At 46.6% G+C, this 23,112-nt stretch overlaps 1 protein-coding gene across 5 annotated transcripts in view; it reads left to right on the top strand.

Annotated features, from left to right (window-relative positions):
* Nucleotides 1-23,112, top strand: part of DIP2A (disco interacting protein 2 homolog A) — a 2,340,120-nt gene that overhangs the window by 1,176,545 nt on the left and 1,140,463 nt on the right. For all 5 annotated transcript variants that reach the window (XR_011274713.1, XR_011274712.1, XM_069616034.1 and 2 more), the window contains 2 exons: nucleotides 12,500-12,639; nucleotides 18,947-19,083. Coding sequence is in view for 3 of the 5 variants with exons in the window: in XM_069616034.1 (XP_069472135.1) it covers nucleotides 12,500-12,639; nucleotides 18,947-19,083 (277 nt within the window). In the remaining 2 variants the exon portion in view is untranslated. The remainder of the gene's footprint in view (nucleotides 1-12,499; nucleotides 12,640-18,946; nucleotides 19,084-23,112) is intronic.

Genomic DNA, 23,112 nt, shown 5'->3' with positions numbered 1-23,112 from the left:
ACGCAGTGTAAGCTGTTCTCCGCTGAGCAAGATCTTCGACGGAGGGTCGAGCGGAGGAAATCCTTCGGCGCAGCCGAACACGTGGCCTGGCCTCGCAGGCCATATACAGTAGGGAGAGTGGGGTTGTGGGACATCTCTGGGTCTTTTCTGAGAATGCCTTTCCCTTTCCCCTTCCTTTCCCTTGGGGTGCTTATCGCGATGTATTGCCTCGGCTATGGAGAGGACTCCCTTTAGGTTTTGCCCGCTTTGCAAAGGCAAATTTACTTGGAAGGACAAGCATTCACGGTGTAACCGTTGCTTGCCCCTCGATCACAAGGAGGAAGGTTGCGCGGCTTGTCGGCTTCTTAAGCCTAAAACTCTAAAAGACCGTAGGGTTAAAAGGTGGGCGGCCTACGCGATGTCGAAGGCCGAAGGTTCACCCGCCGCTGCTACCACCGACAGTGACGAGGAACGCGATAACACGACCTCCGCTATGGAAGTCGAAACCCCCTCTAAGGAGCGCTCGCGCGCTTCGTCGTCTGTCCCCGGCCCCGACGGGCTCGGCTCACGCCCTGCTTATGGGGATGAACACCCCGGCGACATTGACGCACACAAAGACTCACATAAGCACACAACCCACGGCTCTTCTTCGTCTAAGACGAAAAGAGCTTCGGCGCCCAAGGAGACGCAGGTTCCACCGGCGGCCTCCTCGGACCGTTCGGGTTCGAAGCCCCTCTCGCAACCGCAGACGCGACCAGCGACTGGGCTTTCGGCAAATAAGGGCGCCGCCCCCAAACCATCGGCCGGCGCGCATCAACAGAAGGCGCATACCGCTGTAGAGCGTTCGACACCCATAGCGTCGAAAACGCAGGCTTCCGCCGACAAACGAGTCGCCGACAAACGAGTCGCCGAAAGCTTGGCGAGGATCGCTGTAGCCGACGCCCAGAAGCGTACGCCGAAGAACACGTCGAGCGCTACGCATAAGTCGAAAGACACGCCGAAAAAGGCCGAAGAAAGGCAGGGACTACCCCCTTCTGTCGGGGGGTCACCCAGCACACCTGAAGGTTTTTCGGAGGGCGACGGGACACTTTTCTCGACGCTTTGGGAGAGGTCGAGCCGTTTCTAGTTAGAGGACCCTATTTTTCCCCCGCCAGACCGCTCTGGGGTACCCCATGAAACCATGGAAAGACTCCACCTCTGTATGGAGAGGATGGAAAGGTTCATGAATACCCAGACCTCTCAAACTCCCAAGAGGACTAGAGAAGGGCCTCAGGAGGACCCCAGGGCCAAGAATCCGAGGCTAGTCGATCCCCAGGTGGACACAGCCTCGGACTTCCATAACGTATACGACCTCACTGGGGAGGAAGAATACTTGGAGGAGGAAGATGATTTTATAGACGATCAAGTAGGACAGAACCGGGAGGAATGTCTGGAAGACACGCCAGACATTATAGAAGAAGGCTTCCGAGAAGACTCTGATGGGGATTGCCAGGGGTGCGAAAGTCCTTCTTCAGTGTATTCCGACACTGATGTCCTAAACCTAAATCCTCCTGACAATTCACCGGTTAGGAACACGTCTCCGATTGACGATCAGCCCACTTTCAATGCACTGTTGCGCAGAGCAGCAGCACATTTCGAACTGGACACTGGGGAGCTCTCTCCAGAATTAGACTTTGTGGAACAAGTAATTAAAGAGAAACCCCCGGTCAGCCAGACCATTCCCCTCCTAGCTTCAGTAAAGAGAAGAATCATCCCTTCGCTGGCCACTCCCGCATTGATCCAAGAATTGAAAAACTTTTCACTCCTTCTCCCTCAGACCCGCTCTACATTAGGGGACATTCCATTCCGGATTCCCTAGTAGTATCTAATACTAGAAAGAGGGCAGGGGTACCACTTTCCACCAGTGAGGCACCCCCTGACAAGGAGGGCAAAAGGCTTTATGCCCTTGCAAAAAGAGTAACTTCCTCGGCTGCCTTCTCAGCAAGAATTGCGAACAACAATTCTTTGCTTGCTAGCTATGCAGACGCGCAGTGGGCCAAACTGCGCAAGGACGCCGAGGAAGCACCGGAGCCTTTACGTACACGCCTACTTTCAACTATTGGCGAAGGAACCCAGGTGAACCAGAGCATTGTAAAAAACTCTCTGGACGCGGCAGAAACAGCGGGACGTTCCCTGGTGCAGGGAATACTCCTAAAACGCCATGTATGGCTGCGCAACTCAGGGTTTAAACCGGAGACACAGGCGTCTTTAATAAATAAACCTGTGGAAGACTCTAACCTATTCGGAAAAGCGGTGGATGAAGCTCTAGAGATGGCGAAAAAAGAGTTCGATACTATCAAGACTCTTGACCAAATCTCTAAGCCCACTACCAGACGCGGCTATGGCAACAAACGCTTTTTTCGTGGCCAACGCCAACAACAACAACAAAGTCAGCATCAACAATACCCTGCCACCAATTACCAGACCAATAGTGGGCAGTACAGCCAAAGAGGCCAACGCCGGGGTAAGGGGAGAGGTCGGGGATCCACCCCCAGAGGCTCCCAAGCCCCCAACATCTCCAAGTGACGCGAAGATTCGCGTCCCCTCCCATGCAACACCGGTCGGGGGCCGGATAACATCCTTTCTTCCTGCATGGGAGGAGATAACGTCAGACCGTTGGGTACTTTCCACCGTAACCCACGGATACTGTATCGAATTCAACAGTACCCCATCCTACAGACCCCCGAGGGGACGTCGCATGACACCGGAACATCTTGCCATCCTTCTCCAAGAAGTACAACAACTGCTGGAAAAAGGAGCCATAGAGGTCGTGCCTCTATCTCAGGTAACGGAAGGTATTTATTCAGTGTACTTCCTTGTACCCAAAAAGGATCTAACCATGCGCCCTGTATTAGATCTGCGCCCAGCGAACAACTTTATCAAACCCCAAAAGTTTCGTATGGTAACCTTACAGGAAGTGATCCCACTGCTTTCTCAGGGAGATTACATGACAACATTGGACATGAAAGATGCATACTTTCATATTTCAATGTTGCCAGCGCACAGAAAATACCTCAGGTTCATGATAGAGGGCAAACACTACCAGTTCAAAGTGCTACCCTTCGGCATAGCATCAGCACCAAGGGTATTCACGAAGGTGCTGGCAGTGGCAGCGGCCCACCTGCGCAGGTTGTCCATCCCAGTTTACCCTTACCTCGACGACTGGCTCATAACAGGGGATTCCTACGAAACATGCTTCTCCAATACCCAAAAGACGGTAGACCTTTTGTTCAAGTTGGGCTTCTCCATCAAGGAAAAGAAGTCCAGTTTAGACCCCAGTCAAATCAAGCAATTCCTAGGGGCTCTAATTCAAACAAAGGACGGCCTCGTCTTCCCCTCCAAAGAGAGGGTCCAAAACATGCTGTTTCAAATCCCTCAATATGTAACCGGTCGAGAGGTGACGGTACGCAAAGCAATGCGCCTGCTAGGAATGATGGCGTCGTGTATTTATTTGGTACCTCACGCGCGCCTGCGCATGCGCCCAATGCAAGAGTGGCTCAACAGCCAGTGGTGTCAGGCCAGCGGACTATGGGAGGATCTAGTTGTGGTCTCGCAAGCCTTGGTTCTCTCGCTACGGTGGTGGACAAAGGAAAACATGGAAAGAGGGAAACCCTTTGCCACACCCGCGGCGGAAGCCACTCTAACCACAGACGCATCCCTCACAGGATGGGGGGCGCACCTATCCCATCAGACTGCTCACGGAGTGTGGACTCCGAACGTAGCATCCAAACACATAAATCTTCTGGAGCTACTAGCTGTGTTCAAAGCGCTAAAAGCCTTCCAGAAACACCTACAAGGCAAAACAGTAATGGTCCTTACAGACAGCACCACAGCCATGTACTACATCAACAAACAAGGGGGCACCCACTGTCCAAGCTGGCCCAGAATATATGGAAGTGGGCTCTCAAACAGGACATGTTCCTACTATCACTACATGTACCCGGGGAACTCAATCTGCTGGCAGACAGTCTCAGCAGAGATTTCCCCCTGCCCAAAGAGTACGAATGGCGCCTGCACGAAGACATCGTCTTCGACGTCTTCACACAATGGGGATTCCCAGAAATAGACCTGTTCGCAACCCTGGAAAACTCTCAATGCCTAAGTTACGCCTCCAGGTACCCCCAGAACCAATCCAAGGGGAACGGTCTGTCGATGCAATGGTCAGGGAAATTTGTTTACGCTTTTCCCCCGACTCCCCTTCTCAACAGAGTGGTGCACAAGATGCACCAGGAACAAGTGACCATGATACTAGTGGCCCCAATGTGGGCACGACAACCATGGTTCGCTCACTTGATGGCGATGTCTCTATCCCCCCCAGTAAAACTCCCCTGCCCGTACAACATGCTGTCTCAGGACAAGCGCAGGACTCTACATCCATGCCCCCAGAACATGAACTTAGCAGCTTGGCTCCTGAGATCATAGAGTTCGGACATCTACAACTCCCGCAAAGATGCATGGACATCCTCAGGGAAGCCAGAAAACCAAACACTCGCCACTGCTATTCTAGCAAGTGGAAAAGATTTGTCATCTGGTGCAGGAGTAAAAGCATCAACCCTATTGACTGCTCTCCCACACATGTAGTCCTATACCTGACCCACCTATTGGATTCAGGTCTAGTGTTTAACTCCATTAAAGTACACCTAGCGGCACTTTCTGCATACACCACTTCCCAACTCAAAGTGTCGTGGTGGAGGATCCCTGTTATAAAGGCCTTCATGGAGGGAGTAAAGAGAATACACCCCCCGATAGCTGACCCAGCTCCCGGATGGGACCTTAATGTGGTACTTACCAGACTCATGGGCTCTCCTTTCGAACCCATGCACAAAGCATCTCTTAAACACCTCACGCTTAAGACTGCTTTTTTAATAGCTATCACCTCCATCAGGAGAGTAAGTGAACTTCAGGCTCTTTCTATTCTAGACCCCTTCGTTACAGTTCACAAAGATAAAGTGGTTCTACGCACTCACCCTAGGTTTGCTCCAAAATTTATTTCTAAATTCCACGTAAACCAATCTATAGAACTACCAACGTTCTTTCAAAATCCTTCCAATTTGGGAGAAAGGACTCTGCACACACTAGATGTACGCAGAGCGGTCATGTTCTACATGGAAAGAACCAGACCACTGAGAAAGACTAATCAGATCTTCGTCTCGGTGGCAGCAGGAAGAGAAGGAGATGCGGTTTCAAAATCCACTATTTCTAGATGGATTGTCCAATGCATCACTCTCTGCTATACTCTTGCTAAGAGAGAACTGCCCTTTAGGCCAAGAGCACACTCTACTCGAGGCACGGGGCATCCATAGCATTCATTGCAAATGTTCCCCTTGAGTCCATCTGCAAAGCGGCTACCTGGAGTTCTGTGCACACCTTTACAAAACACTACTGTCTAGATACACACTCTAGATCTGACTCCCAGGTGGGACAGGCAGTATTACGACACCTTTTCTCTACTGTTCCTTCTCATAACCCACCGCCAACTCCGGGTACTGCTCGCTAGTCTATGCACAGCATGTGATTCTAAGCAGATTAACAAACATCAGAAGAGAATGCATTACTTACCGTAAAAGCATTTCTGATGGTTGTATCTGCTTAGATTCACATGCGCCCACCCTTCCTCCCCGCTCGGATGGAAGGAACATAGACTTCCTTTATATATCTCTCTCTTTTCTGTACTCACTCACATCTAGAAGGCTCCCTCAGGGCAGAAAAATACAAACAGAGGGACCTCGACGCGTGAGGGATTGTGGGTACAACGCACGTCACTATAGGGATAGTGTTTCAGACACGCCTTGTCGACGTCCCCTTTTTCGACTACGAAAAACAAAATGCAATACTCCGCAGTGACCACTGGATGTCGGACCTATGCACAGCATGTGAATCTAAGCAGATACAACCATCAGAAATGCTTTTACGGTAAGTAATGCATTCTCATATTGATTATATAAAGACTGTGTTCTAACCAATACAGTGTGTGGACATTCCTTTGTGAGGGCTTGGGGACTACACTGTACTTAAGAACCAGCCTGCATCACCTCCTGAGAAGCTAGGCCTTGATTGCTCGACCATAGCTACCGAATAGAGAATCTAGGCTGGCGTCCTCTGTGCCTCCCCTCTACCATATAGAGAGCAGAAGTACAGACCACCCCCTACCAGTCTTTACACTGGTGGCAGCGGTGGGATGCTTATGGTTTTAAGAATCAGTGTATAACCGTGCCACTTACAAAATATCTGCACTTTATTAAATTAAGGTTTAGTTGTGTACAAGATAACTGCATTACAAACAATGGAGTCTATTGCAAATGGCAAATTGACTCGGATGAGTTTGGAGGCTCTCCAGAGTGCTTGTGAAGCCAGGGAGTTAGACTTTGTGGATAAGTCTAGGGCTGAGCTGATAGCTGCCCTGGTGGACTACCAGACTGATGGTGAAACTCTTGATGAGGGGGGGGGATGCAACCAATGAGGACTCTGCCCCTGGGGTTTCTGCTGAATCTGTTTCTGGGAATGCCGCCATTCCTGCTGCCTCTGTTCCAAACCCCAGCAATTCCTTGGAGCTTGAGTTATTAAGGATGAAATTGGCCTTTGAATAACGCAAGTTGGAAATAGATGCTGAACTTAAGAAAGAGGAGTTGGCTCAACAAGTGGAGCTCAAGAATAGGGATCTTGAACTCAGAAATAAGGACCTTGAACTCAAGAGCCAGGACACTGAATGTCAGAGAATCCAGCTAGAGAAAGCTAGAGTGGAGACTTCAGCTAAAACCAGTGAGAGTGTCAGGTCCCCAGCCACCAAGTTTATGAAAGATTTGGTTGGTGTATTTGTGGAGGGTTCAGATATCCTCCAATGGATTGAAGCGTTTGAAATGGCTTGTGTGATTCATGATGTTGATAAGAGATTGGGCTCTTCCCAGGACTTTGGGAAAACAAGGTAACAGGCAATAGAAAGCAAGAGGCCACAGGGGCCATCTTGTTTCCTATCAGGAATCAACTGATCCCAATGGCAGGGCCTGTGTATCCCAAAATGGAGGACACCCAGAGCACCTGTCAAATTCAGCATGGAGCTGCCACCAGCCCATACCCTGCTCTGTGGGCCACCCACAGGTGCCCAAAAACATACACTAGGGGCACAGGGTTGTACCCCTACCATGGGTGCCATAAGGGTATCCCATGGGTCTGTTCACCAAACCAAAAGAGAGAGCTGCACTGCCAGGAGTCCCACATGGACTCCTGGGCAGAAAACACGACAGAACACACGATAAAAAGCAGTAAAGGACAAGGATTCAGAGGACCTGTCCCTCTGATGCATTTCCAGCATCACAGTCGCCCCCCCCCAGACTGAGGTGGAGGGTGTCTAATCTCCCACGGGATAGACACCCTCATCCAGACGGTCAACATACCTTCTGGAAAGGCCATCTGCATTATCGTGACTCTTCCCTGGTCTGTGCTCTATGGTGAAGTCTAGCCCTTGCAGGATAATGGACCACCTGAGCAATTTCGGATTCTCACCCTTCATCTGCATAAGCCACTTCAGGGGCTTATGATCTGTTTGGACCTTGAAGGTAGACCCCCTAAGGTAGGGCCTAAAACGCCTAAGGCTCCAAACTATGCTAAAACACTCCTTTTCAACAGTAGCCCATCTAAGTTCCCTACCCTTGAGTTGTCTACTGATGAATATGACAGGATGTTCTCCCCCTTTGTCATCTAACTGGGACAAAACAGCTCCAATTCCGGTGTCGCAGGCATCCGTCTGGACGATAAAGGGTCGGCTGTAGTCAGGCGCACACAACACAGGTGCCCTACACAGACTTTCTTTCAAGCCATCAAAGGCCCTCTGACAGTCTTCGGTCCAATTAACCTTCCTAGGCTGTTTGGGTGAAGTTAGAGCTGTCAGGGGTGCAGCTATGGTTCCATAGTCTGCCATGGAATTGCGATAGTACCCAGCGAGGCCCAAAAAGGCTCTCACCTGGGTTTGAGTAGTGGGAGTCTCCCAGTTCTGTACATCCTATACTTTACTGGAGAGAGGTTGGATTTGACCCCCTCCTACCTCATGACCAAGATAGGTAACTTTCCCCTGAGCTATCCGGCACTTGGTGGCCTTGATAGTGAGGTTAGCCCTTTTCAAGGCCTGCAACACCTTATCCAGATGTGTCAAAAGCTCTTCCCAGGTGGAACTGTAGACGGCAATGTCGTCTAAGTAAGCCACACAAAAGGCTTCCAGCCCACTGAGCGCATGGTTGACCAATCTCTGGAAGGTGGCAGGGGCATTCTTCAACCCAAAAGGCATGACCCTAAACTGGTAGAGTCCCTCGGGTGTTGAGAAGGCCGTCTTTTCCTTGGCATGGTCCGTCAGAGCTATTTGCCAATAGCCTGAGGTAAGGTCAAAGGTGCTCACAAATTTGGCAGCACCTATAGTGTCCACGAGCTCATCAGCCCTGGGCAATGGGTGCGCGTCAATTTTGGTGACGGCATTGACTCCTCGGTAGTCCACACAGAACCTCCAATCCTTGGTACCCGCCTGGGAACTTGCCTTGGGGACAAGGAGCACTGGACTGGACCAGGGACTGGTTGAGGGTTCAATAACACCCAGATCCAACATCTTGGCAACCTCAGCCTGGATGTGGTTCTTGACGGTATCTGACATACGGTAGCACCTGCTTTTGACAGGCACACTGTCACCAGTGTCAATTTCATGCCTACACCACGGTGTAAGGCCTGGCGTCAGTGAAAACAGAGAGGCATACTGTTGGAGCAAAGCCCTGCAGGCCCTCTGTTGCTCTGTTGTCAAATCCGGAGAGAGATGTACTCCCTCCACTGAGCCATCCTGAGGGTTGCTATGCAGCAAATCAGGAAGGGGCTCACTCTCATCCTCTTCTTGCCCTGAAGCTAGCAAGGGACATGAGACTTCTGCTCGCCAGTGGAAAGGCTTGAGCCTGTTGACATGGAATACCTGAGGGGCTACCCCAGAGGCTCCCATGTCAACCAGATAATTGACTTCGCCCATCTTGGAGATGATCCTGAAGGGTCCAGTCCACTTGTCTGCCAAAGCTCTAGGCTTGGTAGGCTCCATCACAAGGATTTCCTGTCCCGGAGTCCAATCCACTTGCGAGGCTTTAAGGTCATGCCAGTACTTATTCAATTCCTGGCTGGCCTTGAGATTTGCTGTTGCCTGACCCATCATCTGTGTCATCCTCCATCTGAGGCCTAACACATAGTCCCCCACTTGCTTGGCGGGACCTGGAGGGGTGGCTTCCAAGCCTTCTCTGATCAAGGCGAGGGGCCCCCTCACGGGATGTCCAAAGAGTAACTCAAAGGGGCTGAAACCAACACCCTCTTGAGGTACCTCTCTGTAAGCAAACAGCAGGCATGGCAGGAGGAGATCCCATTTCCTCCTTAGGGGTTCTTCCAAAGCCCCTAGCATGCCCTTGAGAGTTTTATTAAATCTCTCAACCAGACCATTGGTCTGGGGGTGGTAAGAGGTGGAGAACTTGTAGGTTACCCCGCACTCTTTCCACGTGGTTTTCATGTAACTAGACATGAAGTTGGATCCTCTGTCAGAGACCACCTCCTTGGGGAATCCAACACGGGTGAAAATGCCCAGGAGAGCCCTGGCAACCACCTTGGCAGTAACAGTCCGAAGGGGTATTGCCTCAGGGTACCTGGTGGCATGTTCTACCAAGACCAGGATGAACCGATGTCCACCTGAAGTGGGAGGGTCAAGGGGACCGACGGTGTCGATGCCCACCCTCTCAAATGGTGTGCCAACCACTGGCAATGGCTGCAGTGGGGCAATGACACTACCTCCAGTCTTGCCAGACAACTGACAAGTTGGGCAGGTCCTGCAGTGGGACTCCACCTCTACTCCCATCCGTGGCCAGTAGAAATGGGCAGAGAGCCTCTGCTTAGTCTTCTTGGTCCCAAGATGATCAGCCAAGGGCACCTCATGCGCCAACTGCAGTAGGAAGGGCCTGTAAACCTGGGGTACCACCAACCTCTTGAGGGCACCAGGTTCAGGCTTAGTGGGCTCACTAACAAGGAGCTCACCCTCCCAAAAAATCCGGAATGTCCTAGGCACTTCTCCTTGTGCCTGGGACAGGGCCTGTTCCCTCAGTCCCTCAAGAGAGTGGCACTCTCTCTGACCCTTACAGAAGTCTGCCCGGGAGGGTCCCCCTTCAGCTAACAAGCATTGAAGGTCGGGATGATCCTCCGGGTTGAGAACCTCTCCCACAGGAGTCTTCTGTCTCTTCTCCCACAGGAGTTGAGTTTGGGTTTTCCACTGGACCCAGCCTGTCCGGAGCATGGATCCCAATGGGTGCTGTCGGAACAGCAGGAAGAGAAGGTGTTCCCTCCACAGAGGTGGCCTTCTTGGTCTTCCTTCTTCTTGCCTTAGGCCTCGCCTTTGGCTCGGGTACCTGACTCACAGCGAGACCCGGTGTCACCTGTGACCTAGTGACTGCAGCAGCAGTCATGGGAAGACCGTCCGAGATCAACCCCAACTCTACTGGATCATTTCCTAACAGAATGTTAGCAGGGACATTGTCCTGAACCAGGACAGGAAGCTTTGCTGTCTTGTCTCCAATCATGAGTGTGACTAAGGCTACAGGCGATAATTTGGGAGGCCCACCAGCTAACCTGGTGGTTCTCAGAGGAGCACCTACATAGTCCTCTGGCTTGAGCAGGGTCCTGTCCACCACTGTCATGCTTGCCCCAGTGTCTCTCAAACCAGTAGAAGGCTGGCCATTCAAGAGGACACTTCTCAAAAACCTACGGGTGTTCTGTGGGATAGTCGCCAGTACTTCTGCATACTGGTCCCAGGCCCTAAGAGACACTAAGGAAATCTCTACCGGAGCACCAAATGTGATCCCGGTAGAGGAGGGGAGGACAGTGGCCTCCACCTCAGACACGGGGTAAGGGTAGGTCAGGCTGACAGCCTGTACTCCAAGTGCCTTACCTTTACACTTGGAGTCACCCCTTCTTTGATCCAGAGCCCCACAGTCCCAACAAGTGCCAGGAGTGCGGGGTACGGTACTGGAACCACTGGGAGCCTGCTTTGCAGCAGGTGGACCACTACTCTTATTCCCACCCACAGATGACTTATCCCCACTAGATTTTTGGATCTTGGGAGAGGAAGGTTTAGGTTTACCCGACTGTGACTGCTTGTGGGACTCCTCAGCTTTCTGAGAGGCCCCCTTTTCTTTGTCCTTGTCCTTCCCACCGGAGTCCTTAGGGGACACCCGGTGGGAGACCCACTTGTCAGCCAACCTAGCCAGACCACCCCCTACCAGTCTTTACACTACCCACAAGGTAAAAGGCTACAGGATGGTGTAACCAAAAACCATGACTTGTAGCTACCACAGATCTACTCCCCAACACACGTTTTGTGTGTCAAAACTCACCTGTGCACAAAGTGGAGTGTTCAATGAGAATTTTAGCACTGGCAACCATGTGGGCTACTAAAGGCAGAACACTAAAAAGGCAGCTGAACCGTAACTACAAACAGTGCCCCGCTGACAGCAAAAATAAATAAGTAAAAGCCAAGCAAAATATTTAGGGGGGCTTAGCCAAAGATACCCCACTCTTGGAATTCTGACATATACTTTACTAAGCTAGAGATCGGTGAACTAAGGGACTATCCTGTTTTTTGTCCAGCAACCAATTCTCACTGAAGCAAAATTATCCATTGATTGCGATCACCATAGACGTCTGCCACCGAAAAAGGATGATGATATCATGGCCCATCCATGCTGGTGGATGGGTAGGACAAGTAACAGTATTGCCAATCTGCCATTAACACTTTTGGTGACTGCAATATGTTTATATACACTCTAAAACAAAAGTGCTCTTGTTTTGCTGCAAGGCATATATAGCTATGCATCTCAAATCCATATCATTGTAACTTGAGGGGCTAATAGGGGTATGTATGCCATGTTGGCGAGCAGAAGTGGGACTAGGGCCTAGCTCTGCTGATATTAGTAGCATGAGATGGGCATGTTGGTATGTTGTCAGTAGGAACAGCATGAGAAAGTTACTGTCCAGATGGAATTGCGGAGTGGGTCAGTTGGTGTACCTCATTTTGGTTGTTGACTGAAGTAGGGCTACGATGTTGGCGAGCTGATGTCCATGCAATACATTGCCATGATTAAGAATAGTACACAAAGTTGATGCTAGGCTAGCTCTTATAATTGGGAGAGGATATGTTGATGGTAGAAAGCAGACCAGGCAAACATCCCACCTTTCAGACACTCCTTGTTGAGGGCATCGGAATTCAGCATAGCCAATCCTCATTTAGTCTGTCGGGAGAGTGTTTCATAACACATGGTACATCTCTCCTTGCTGTGTGTGCAGTGCCTTTTAATGCTGAATGAAAGGTTGATTGCTATCAGACTTTAACTCAACACATGTATGATGCTTTCTTTGCTAAGTTGATTTTGTTAGGCTGAAGGATGCAGCCGTTGACCACACCCTGTGACCGTGCTCCAATGTTTTTTAGACCTCCGGATTTGGTTGGGCCACCTCCAGGAAAAGCAGTCTTATCCATGAATGCTCTGAGTTACAGTGTTATCCGCGTGGATACAGAGGAGAAGCTATCTGTCTTAACAGTGCAGGATGTGGGACAGATCATGCCTGGAGGTATGTATGATCCCTGCTATCATTTTAGCTTCCAGTTATGACAAACAACCATCTGATCTGAAAGGAGTGACCATTAATTTTTTGAAAACACACTAATATCTTTCGTAGCTAAAAATGTTTTACTACATTCTGCACTGGTAACTTCTAGGGAAATAGTTTGTTGATCCTTTGCGTAGAAACAAGCTAAATACACAGAAGTTAGCCTAATGTGAAAATAATTGCAGAACATTCTGAGAGCACCACTTAAAAGCCCCATAGGTGTTACGGAAGTTGCACGTTCATGGGCTACACACAGCCTGTGATGCATCCCTTGTAGATTGACAAAGGTCGTTGTGCATTTACCCATACTAGCATAGATAGGATGCACATTAGATACTGTGGAGGGTGAAATGCTGTTACTTTCCTTCTGACATCTAGTGGCCTACAGAGATGAACGATAGATTGGGAAGTTGCAGTAGCCTCACCGAACTAGAGATACCAGGGAGCAAGTCTTCCTAGGTAGTCCTGCCAGTGTATTATATAGTTTGTATACGCTGAATTATCATGATTGAATGGGCAAACACATAAGGGAATTTTTGCAGAGTTAGCCTTGGTCAGATACATCTTCTCTCCCTGATACAAACATCCCTGCCTGGCCGTTGGTGTTCCTGAAAGTTCATCCATGATCAGAGTCTTCACACGCACATGATGAAAACAAAACAAGGACATGAACTTGCTGTTTGCCTCAAAAAAGGAATGGCCAGCCAGGCAAAGCAGAATATAAAAAGAATGCTAAGATGTAGATCATTGTGACTGTGTTAGGTAGTCTTTCACAGCCTTCCACAATACACACTTAGAATTTGAGGAATTTTAAGCATGCTTTTCACACATTAGGAGAGAGTTACTATATGCGTTCATGTCCATCACAGCGATAAAGTGGGTATGCCTAGTAGTAAAAGATATGCGTAACATTGTCGGTGGAGTTGCTGTTGGGGAGATTTTTCAGAATCCCTCCAGTGAGGTGTTCAGAAGAGCAGAACAACATAATGCACAGATGGTGTCCATCAAGTTAATGCGCAATGACCTCAACGATAATATAGCAGAATAGTGTGACTCCACTCTTATGATGGGAGTAAACGGGTATACAGGTACAGGTACAGTTTCAGGCCACAAAACCATGCAACAAAATTATCACATAACATACTAAACATTATTTATACTTTTTATTCCAAGCATTGATTTAAGTAAACCCAGTTAAAGGTAAGTAAACAGGCAATATAATATGTATTTATAAACAGCAAAGGATCGAAGTAAACCCAGCTACCTTCTAAACCAGTGGCAAGAGAAATGCACAAGAGTAAAGTATTGCATACTTTGTAAAGTGTCGTGGGAGGAAATATTGTTAAAACAGGAAGTTCTAAATAGTCCACTATCGGGTAAAGAAATGCAATTTCAGTCTACCAAGGAACCGGTCCACCCAAAAACCCATTAGAAGCAAATAGGCATGTTCATGCACAATTTACCTGCACAGGAAGGGACATTATGAATGAATTGCTGTGATATATCACTCTAATAATTATATGAAATCACTAGAACACTATGAACATAGCATGATTGCTCTGAACACTCCAGGACCCCAAGGGATACAAGTTTTAAATGGCAGTTGACTGGTAAGTACTTGTTCAGGTACATTTTAGAACATTTTCAAATTTCCCAAGAGTTTGTCATTTTATGCTTTGGGTTTAATGGGACAAATACATGAGGCATCTTTGTTTTATAGTGAAGTGGAAGTAAGTTCTGCTTATAGGCCATAGGTGTGAGAGAGATGACAACCACTCAGCTGAGTCTGCGGGACCTCATCAGAAAGGTTCCAAACCGCAGTTCAAGTACCAAAGGCCTGTAGAAGGATGGCTCAGTGTAAGATCACAGATATCATACACGATGCAGGAATAGCAAAGACAAGGAAGCCTTAAGCCTGGAACAATATCTGAATAACTTGGGCATCCTAACACCAAATCATGTTGCCTTTATGCACACTGAAGACAACATCCTGGACTGGGTGACAAGAAACATCAATATCGTAAGAATCACTACCAAACTATGCATTTGGTCCGACCACTCTAGTATAGACTGTGTCATACATTTACACGAAAAATCAAAACCCACTTGCTATCCACCTAAAAGAGTATCTAGCCATAACATGAATAAAATAAGACCTGATGAACTAATCGGCTGCCTCCAAACTATCATGGAGGATTCTTCAGAGCAGGACCCCCCTTGCAAGCTGGCAGAAGTTTACAAGGCACACTTTACCACACTTCTTGACAGAGATGGTTGGGGACCACCCAGAACACCAGAATTGGTTCATGATGGAGTTTGCTAATCTCAATGAAGCCGAAAGACAGGTCAAATGCAAAAGAGAGAAAAATAAGACTAATGGAAATAAAAATAACTGGAAAGCGCTAGATAAACCATATACACTCAAAATCTACGAGACAAAAATGAACAGATTGAAAACGCAGACAATAACACTAGAAAGCTCTTCAAAGTTTTTAGAAAGTGGGAAAAATACAATGCCCGTTTGCACATGAAAAAAATGACTGCGACTGGGTCCAACAATCTTTCACACAAAAGGTCCCGTTAGCAAGGAACAAAATAAAAAGCTGCCTAACCATAGATAAGGGCTTACCAAGCTCAAAGCCTGAAAAAAATTGAATAAACAAAGTTAAAGACACCCAGCTATTTTTTACACCCATCTCTATCGTAGAGATGGAGAAAACACTTAAGAACATGCAACCTACCTCCTGCCCGGCTTAGCTTATCCCTTCTAAAATCATCCTGAGCAACACTAAATTGTTCTCTCCATTTCTCAAGAGATTTGTAAATGCATACTTTTATCACAGAACGGTTCCGACTGCAATTAAAGAAGTGGCTGTAACACCACTCCTTAAAAAACCTGGACTAAAGGCGATTGCTAATTTAATGTCTATTTCAAACACACCTTTTTTGCTAAAGCTCATTGACAAAATCGCGGCCTCAAAGCTACAGACACACCTAGAAGCATCCCTCCCCTTTCACATGAAACAATGAGAGTTTAGAAGCAACGAAGCAACCATGGGACAGAAAGCGCACTGTTAGATTTGCAAAACAAGAATGTTGGGGACCCTGGGTGACAGCAAAGTGTGGATTCTAATTCTTTTAGACCTCTCTGCCGCCTATGATTTACTGGACAACAAACAATTGCAACAAACTTAACCAGACACAGGAAAATGCTCAGATCAGGCCATCGAGTGGATCAGCTCATATCTAAGTGACAGGAGTTCTAAGATTTGCTAGCGTTCTTCCATGTCCGAAGCAACATCCATACACTATGGGGACCCACAAGGGTCATGTTTATCACCAGCCTTATTTAATATCTATATGAAATCCTTTTGTAAGCAATTGGAAGCCATGGTACTGCATTTTGCAAACTATGCAGAGGACTTTCAACTTGTGATGGACCTGAGTGGAAACTATACCACAGACTCAGCCAACCTAGCCTCAGTCTATGGCTCCATAAAAAAATGGATGATAAACAACTTGATGAGTCGAAGTAGCTCAAAAACAGAGCTTATGATCGTTGGCTCTAAACAAGCTAGGGCTAAACTGAGTCAGGAATACTCAGCTTTCAGATTGAGGGATGCCACATCCCAATTGCGGACAAAGTAAAGTCCCTTGGAGTACACTTGGAAGCATCCCTTAATGCAGACGTTAGCGTTAACATTGTTAAAATTTCCCACTACCATCTAAAAGCACTTGGGCAAGTGAAACCATTGGTTTCAAGCAAGAACTGCAAGAATCTGGTCAGAGCAATCATAATGCCTCGTTTGAATTGCTGTAATGCCCTGCTCAGTGGAGCAAGCAAAGCAAACCTACAAAGCCTAGAAGTAATCCTAAAAGACGCAGTGTGGATCATATGTGACACTCCCAGGAGGGAACACATATCCAGTGACCGAAAGAGCCTTCACTGTCTACCAGTACCCGTGAGGGTACGCTTCAAAACATTATGCTTAGCCCAGAAATGTTTATATGGGTACGTTTTACAATACCCAAAACATCAACTGGCCTTGCACAATGATTACGCTCTAGTTCAACCCAATGGCTCTCGGTTCGATGTACCAAGAGAACTAGGGGCAAGGGAAGATCATTCCTATTCATGGTGTCCCAGACGTGGGATGCTCTTCCTGCAGACCTATCCATGGAATAAAGTACCCTGTTGTTCAGAAAATGCCTAAAACCCCTTATTTTTGAATAGGTCAAATCGCCTTCCACCTGCCTATTTGTGAGGTGTAGCGCCTGAAATGTCTTTGTGTCAATGTGAACCCTGATGCCTGCGGGCTATGGTGCGGTATAAATAAATAAAAATGACTGCTGTCCGATAGCAACCGTAAGCAACCAGAGCCTGAAGATCTTGGAGGACAGGATTGGGGTCTGAGAACCCGGGGCAATGACTAAATGCTGATTTCAGGGGAAATGGCGCGGGAAGCATATGTGCACAGTCAAGTTTATGATTCTGGATTGTGTCTGGCTATATGCTGATTCAGCCCTTTGGTGATGAATACTAAATATCCAGAATGTCGTAGGACTAGGGTCGGAAGACCCAAACTAAGAGGGTCCCTTTGCAGATGACACACGGTAGAATGCACTGCAGTAGACAAAGATCAATTGAAAATGTCCAGCAACCATGTCACAGGTGGCTCAGCGGGATAAGCAAAATAGCTAGGCAGCAAGAACGTGCCCTCTCAGAAGAACAGATGCATGAGCTGATGCAATGTGTCCCACGACAGAGCAGGTTGAGTCAGAGTAGCAGCCGCCATTCAAAAGTTCCAGCAAGGCAGAGGAAAAGGGTAAACTTTCGGTCTAGCAGTACTACAGATGGGAAGACTTCTCTGTGAACACCAAAGGCTACAGGCATCGAGTTCCAGTATGCATCAATGGATGGAAGCTGAGTCCAAGGGACTCTTCAAGAATGGAAGGATGGAAGCATGAGACAGTATCCACAGAAGGACAGGGCCCAGCCACGACTGCAGGCCAGGGGATCCTCAGGAGCAGCCCTTCTCTCCAGCAGTTACTCAATGACGTTTAGAGCAATCTGGCAGGAGTTTGCCCAGATATTTGCATCCACATAGGAGCAGCAGAGAACCTACCCACCAATCCTAAATCATGCAGCATTCAAGGTTTTAGCAGCCAGCCAAACTGCCATACACATAGGAACACTGACAGATCTGTAGATCTGGATGTCTGCAGCATCCAATTCGATCTAGAATGGAAAAGGCCTGAAGTAACCTAATTGGGCAGAATAGCCATTTTGGCACCTTTTCGGGGCCCATTCAAACAAATGCCACAAAATGGAAGGGTTGCAAGACTTCTTAAGTGTCTTGGTTCCAAACTAACCACCATATATGGTTATTTTACTTCCATTATAAAAAAGGTTGAAGAATGGTATAGCTTAATACAAAATGTGTAGCTGCCCCAGCCTACTTCACAACATTTCTGGGTGAGAGAAGTTACCTAGGGATAACATGTGCTGCTTCAAAAGTACCCCGCCTTTGCAGTCATGTGGACTATCAAGGGAAGCACATCAATACTGGCTTGCATTTATAGGAAGACTTCAGTAAAAGCTCTTTAGATAACAAAAATAAAGGCTGTAACCCCGAAAAGGTAGCAAACATGTTATGAGACTCACAAAGTTAGATAAAGGAACCCCAAAAATGGAATTCTGCCGTAACAGATGCTCAGAGTTTGACAAAGAAACATGGTCTATGCCTATGGATGAACAGGGACATTGCATGCGTCGCTAGCAAACACCCAGGGATTGAGATAAAGGATGCACAACGCCTATATTTAGCTAATAAAAACGATCACCCCAGGCATACACCCATGCCCAGTGCTTCGGAGAGACTAGCGACAACCCCATCAGATAGGGAGTTGGACAAAACAGCGATGGAGACAATACCAAAATCCAATGATGGAGCAAATGAGGTAGATCTCTTGCCTTCACTTAGTGATCCCTGGAATTTATCATTGTGATAGTCATAAAATGAGCTTTTGTATGCCAAGTGTAAAATAGGGATTAGAAATGTTTAGTCCCAAAGTGGGTGGGTGTTTTTTTTATAGCAGGAGTGGAATAATACAATATGAATGCTTGTGCACCCAAGGTTTTTTAGGATCACATTTTTTTATACTTCATTAGACGCTGGTACTTTAACTGAGTAGTGCCTATCATATTAAATTGACTTGAAAGGGATCCAGTGCATGTACTTTAACTTTGTAATTTGCCTCCCTGCAGCCAGCGTTTGTGTTGTGAAAGTGGATGGGTCCCCATACCTCTGTAGAAATGATGAAGTTGGCGAGATCTGTGTTCGGTCCAGCTCTACTGGGAGATCATATTACGGGCTGCTAGGAATCACAAAGAACGTCTTTGAGGTTTGTTATGCTTATTTCCTAGCATTAACTGCCTGCTTTCATGTGGAGGTTCTAGGCTTTTTATGTGCGGGGAGCGGTTGGGCACATCATTGGATCCGACTTCTATTAGATGACAGGGGTCTCATAAAATCAACTTCTGACCAGTAAAGCTTAATATCCAATTTAAAAATAATACAATTCGTATTAGGTCATAACATATTCCTGGACTTGGCAAATGCTTTTGATACAGTGCTGCCTGCATATAGTGTTCTTTTTCTAAATTGACATCAGGTTTTGAATTTACTTATACAGTAGTGTTTCTTTCAATGTAGTGCTGAAGCAGCATTATAGCTCTGATAAGGGGACATGCACATTGCTCCTATTGTTTTCAACACACATTACGCCAATAGCAATTAGATGCACTGACAGTATTATTTCACATTACAAAAAAAAGTGCATTTGTTTAAGCAAACGGTACTGATTCACGGACAAGCTAGGATAATATCAATTGTACTCCTGCCGAAGGATTCTGGAGATAGACCAATCACTGCAGTTTCTGGCCTGAAAACATCTTTGGAAATAAACTGGGTATGTGCCAACTATGTAAAATGCATGCTGCTAACTAGGTCCTAGATGGCAGTGCAATTTGATGGACGCCTACCTAAATAAGATAATAATGAACGCTGTATTAGGTAGCAGATTGCAATGTTTGGCAAGAGTGAACAAGGTTAACTGGCTCAAAGCCATTAGCTGTGCAAAACCTGCTTTTAACTTGTAGATTCAAAACTGCTAACTCGCACTGCACAAGGAACATACTTAGCATGTCGCCAGCTTGCCCCTTCAATCTCTTGTATGAAAACAGACACTGGTAAAAAGGTCTTTAGGTGTGTTTTGCTGACATTGAGTTAATAATACTATATATAAAGAATGCCACAATAAAAGGGAGGTGGATTAAGATATGAGAGGTGGGTGAGAGGCAGGTATGGATAGGTGAGGCTGCAGTCATGATAAGGATATGAGGCTACCAAATGCTGTGGTAAGGGTCAGAGAAGGAGCACACAGCATGCATGTACAGAGAAGCTGATGCTGAAAGGCCAACTGGCCCTAGTAATGTGTCAATGCTACGTGCAAGGTTGAAATGCACTTTCTCTGGGATAATTGCCCACATAGTTTTCACTGCTCCATTTTGCGAAGACTCATTAGAATGTGCCAGATATATAATCACGTTGTCTCATAATGTTTTAAATTCAGTGTTTGACTAAATACATGGAAAATGCATGCTGGTCTAAAGACAGACTGGAAATGACTTCCATAAATCAAGGAAGAGCTGGACCAGGTTTACATTCTTAACTAAATTGTTTTTCTAGAAATACAGATATTTGTCAAAAACGGTTGGAATGGTTACATTTGTACAAGGCAGAGTTTTTTTATGGTGGCAGTTTGCTAAGTAGATACTTTACACAAAAACACCTAGTCTTCGATTTGAACTAGTTTCTCAGCTGCTACTACATCGTGGGCAGCTCAGGGTGGACTATCTGTTCTAGAGTAGACATACATGCATTAGACTGGTGTCATGAAGACCCTGCCTCTAGACAAGGAACAGTCACAGGAAGGCTCCCTTGTGACCCCAAGATCCCGATGGGTAGATTTTAATTTTGCTGCTTTCCTACCATAGACTTGGCACACCATTTCGTTTTGCTTTGTCTTGACTACTGACCTGACTTTTTGGAGGTAAGTAAAGCCTTTTGGTTTACTTCCCTTGTCTTTTGGTGCATTCTTATGGGGAAACTTATCAGTCCATAATGCTATCAGTACTGAGCGACTGTCTTTCTTAATTTCTTGTATTGTTCTAATTGCACACATCACCCTAAATTGAAGTGCGGTCAGGATCCTTTGTATCCTCATCACTTTTTCTGTAGTGTTTTTATATTTTTTCTGTAGTTTTTTTTTTTTTTTACTTTTACAATGTGCCTAGGATGGTCTGGTGGCAGCAAATAATGTTCTACTGTCTTTTTTTACTTTTTTTTACATGTGTGCATTTGCATTTACTGCAAATGGCTACCAAATGTGGCTTGCACCCTAAGATGACCATGCCCCAAGATGTTTTTGATTTTCTTTTTTTATATTGCACTTTTTATATTGCGTTTCATGCCAGAGTTGAGCCACTAAGTGTTGGGCCGGGTATCGAACACGTGTTGCTCGGCATGGTCTTCTTTCCAAGACAAGTGTGTTGCCCCTGAGCTATCCTGCCAGCTAATAGCCTAACCTTGTTACGCATACTTGTAAAGCTCCCCCAAATACAGAGGGCCAAAGTCAAAGTCAAATGTAAGGAAGCCCATGGATTGGCTTGTCAATAGGACACATAATTGCCGTCCACTCGATTGTAACAATCAGAATGGAAAGTGACAGGCATTACAGGATGCATATTTTGACATCCACACAAATAACCTCCTAAAACTTAGACCCATGCATCTCCACTGAGACAATTCTCACTCTAGGCTGTAAAATAGTATTTATGTATAAGGGTTAGAGACTAGGCACTAACCAAAAAGAGTGCAAGATGGCTCTAACTAACAAGTGCATCCACTGGATTTGATCTGCAAGATGATGCTTTGATGCAATCCGTGACGACAGTCTGATGCACCAGATTGCCCATACCAGTCTCATCAGAGCTAGACTATATACGTATTGAGTTAAAGGATGCACATCTGGCACAAGGCCTACTTGCCATAGAGTTTAGAACACTCCCTCCCCAAGGATCCAATATCGAATTAACAGCCTATGCTGGAGAGGATTAAGCAGAAACATTGTGTAATCGAGGCCTTGTCACGATAGGGCGGTTACTCAAGGCAGTGCCACAGGAACTATTGGGTTCATGTCTGGGTTGGAGAGAATCACAGAGACACAGGAATCGGAGTTTTCAAAACAAAATGCACCTTTATTTATTCATGCCATTAGTCACTAATCTCTAACAAGCAGAGCAATCTCTATCAATGAGTGCATTGGCAACCGCAACCCTATCTACCCCCACACAGCCAGCCTCCAAGACTAAAACTGTGAGACTGTCTCCCTTCTCTCTCAACCAGCTGTGAGACAGCCCCCTCTAGCTCACTAAACCCAACCTGCTGAACAGAACAGCAATCCACTGTTTATACAGAGCAATGACACATTTATTTTACAATTGCATAGAAAGCATTCCATTTCAAAATGCGTGCTTTCTATACTATGTGCGTGCATACATAATTTCAGCCAACATAGCATAATCGTGTACTGGAACACATTGACGTGACATGTTCTTTATTCTAAGAACAGAACAGCAAGCTTATTGCTAACATTTTTTCTCTCTCGCATTGAGACAGTCTCATTTGCAGAAACCAAAAAATGTCTCTGCAGTCAGCCAAGGCTGTCTCTCGAACAATCTGCGAAGGGACAGATTTGTTATGAAAACATTTACACACTGTGTACTGCTGCTCTTCCGTGCTCAGCAAGAAGTCAAATTCATATGGACAGAAAGCAGACCATATCTAGCACCTAGAAACACACTACAATGTGCTATACCTAATACCAAGTGTACATAATTACATGGTTCTGCTATAATCAAAACAAACTATAGTCCTTAAACATGGCCTATGCTAAATGGATGCAAGAATGAATGAATGGATTGGTGGATGGATTAGCTCATGCTGAACTATCAAAGATCAATGCAGATTAACCCCACCAAAAAGGTGGTGATAACCATGCAAACTACAGACCCTTCTCGTTGCTTGATGCCCTAGGGGCCCCATTGATGCACCTAACTAACTGGGTTTCTCGGAATCACATCATCCAGCATCTTCAAGTGGGATTTCAGCCTGGATTGAGCACCATAAATCAATCATTCAGGCTTTTCACGATAATTAAAAAATATGTGACATTAAGGAACGTAACAAAAGGACTGCAGTGGTGGGGGAGTGAGGTTGGAAAAACCTCACCTTCAAAGTCAATGGAAACATTCAGAATGTCCAGCAGTATTGCTGAGGTTCTAAGGAAGTAGTGGAGAGATTTACAAAA

This window comes from Ambystoma mexicanum, chromosome 9, assembly GCF_040938575.1.
Source record: "Ambystoma mexicanum isolate Mex_15411 chromosome 9, UKY_AmexF1_1, whole genome shotgun sequence".
Lineage (NCBI taxonomy): Eukaryota > Metazoa > Chordata > Amphibia > Caudata > Ambystomatidae > Ambystoma > Ambystoma mexicanum.
This window is presented reverse-complemented; position numbering and strand designations above follow the sequence as displayed.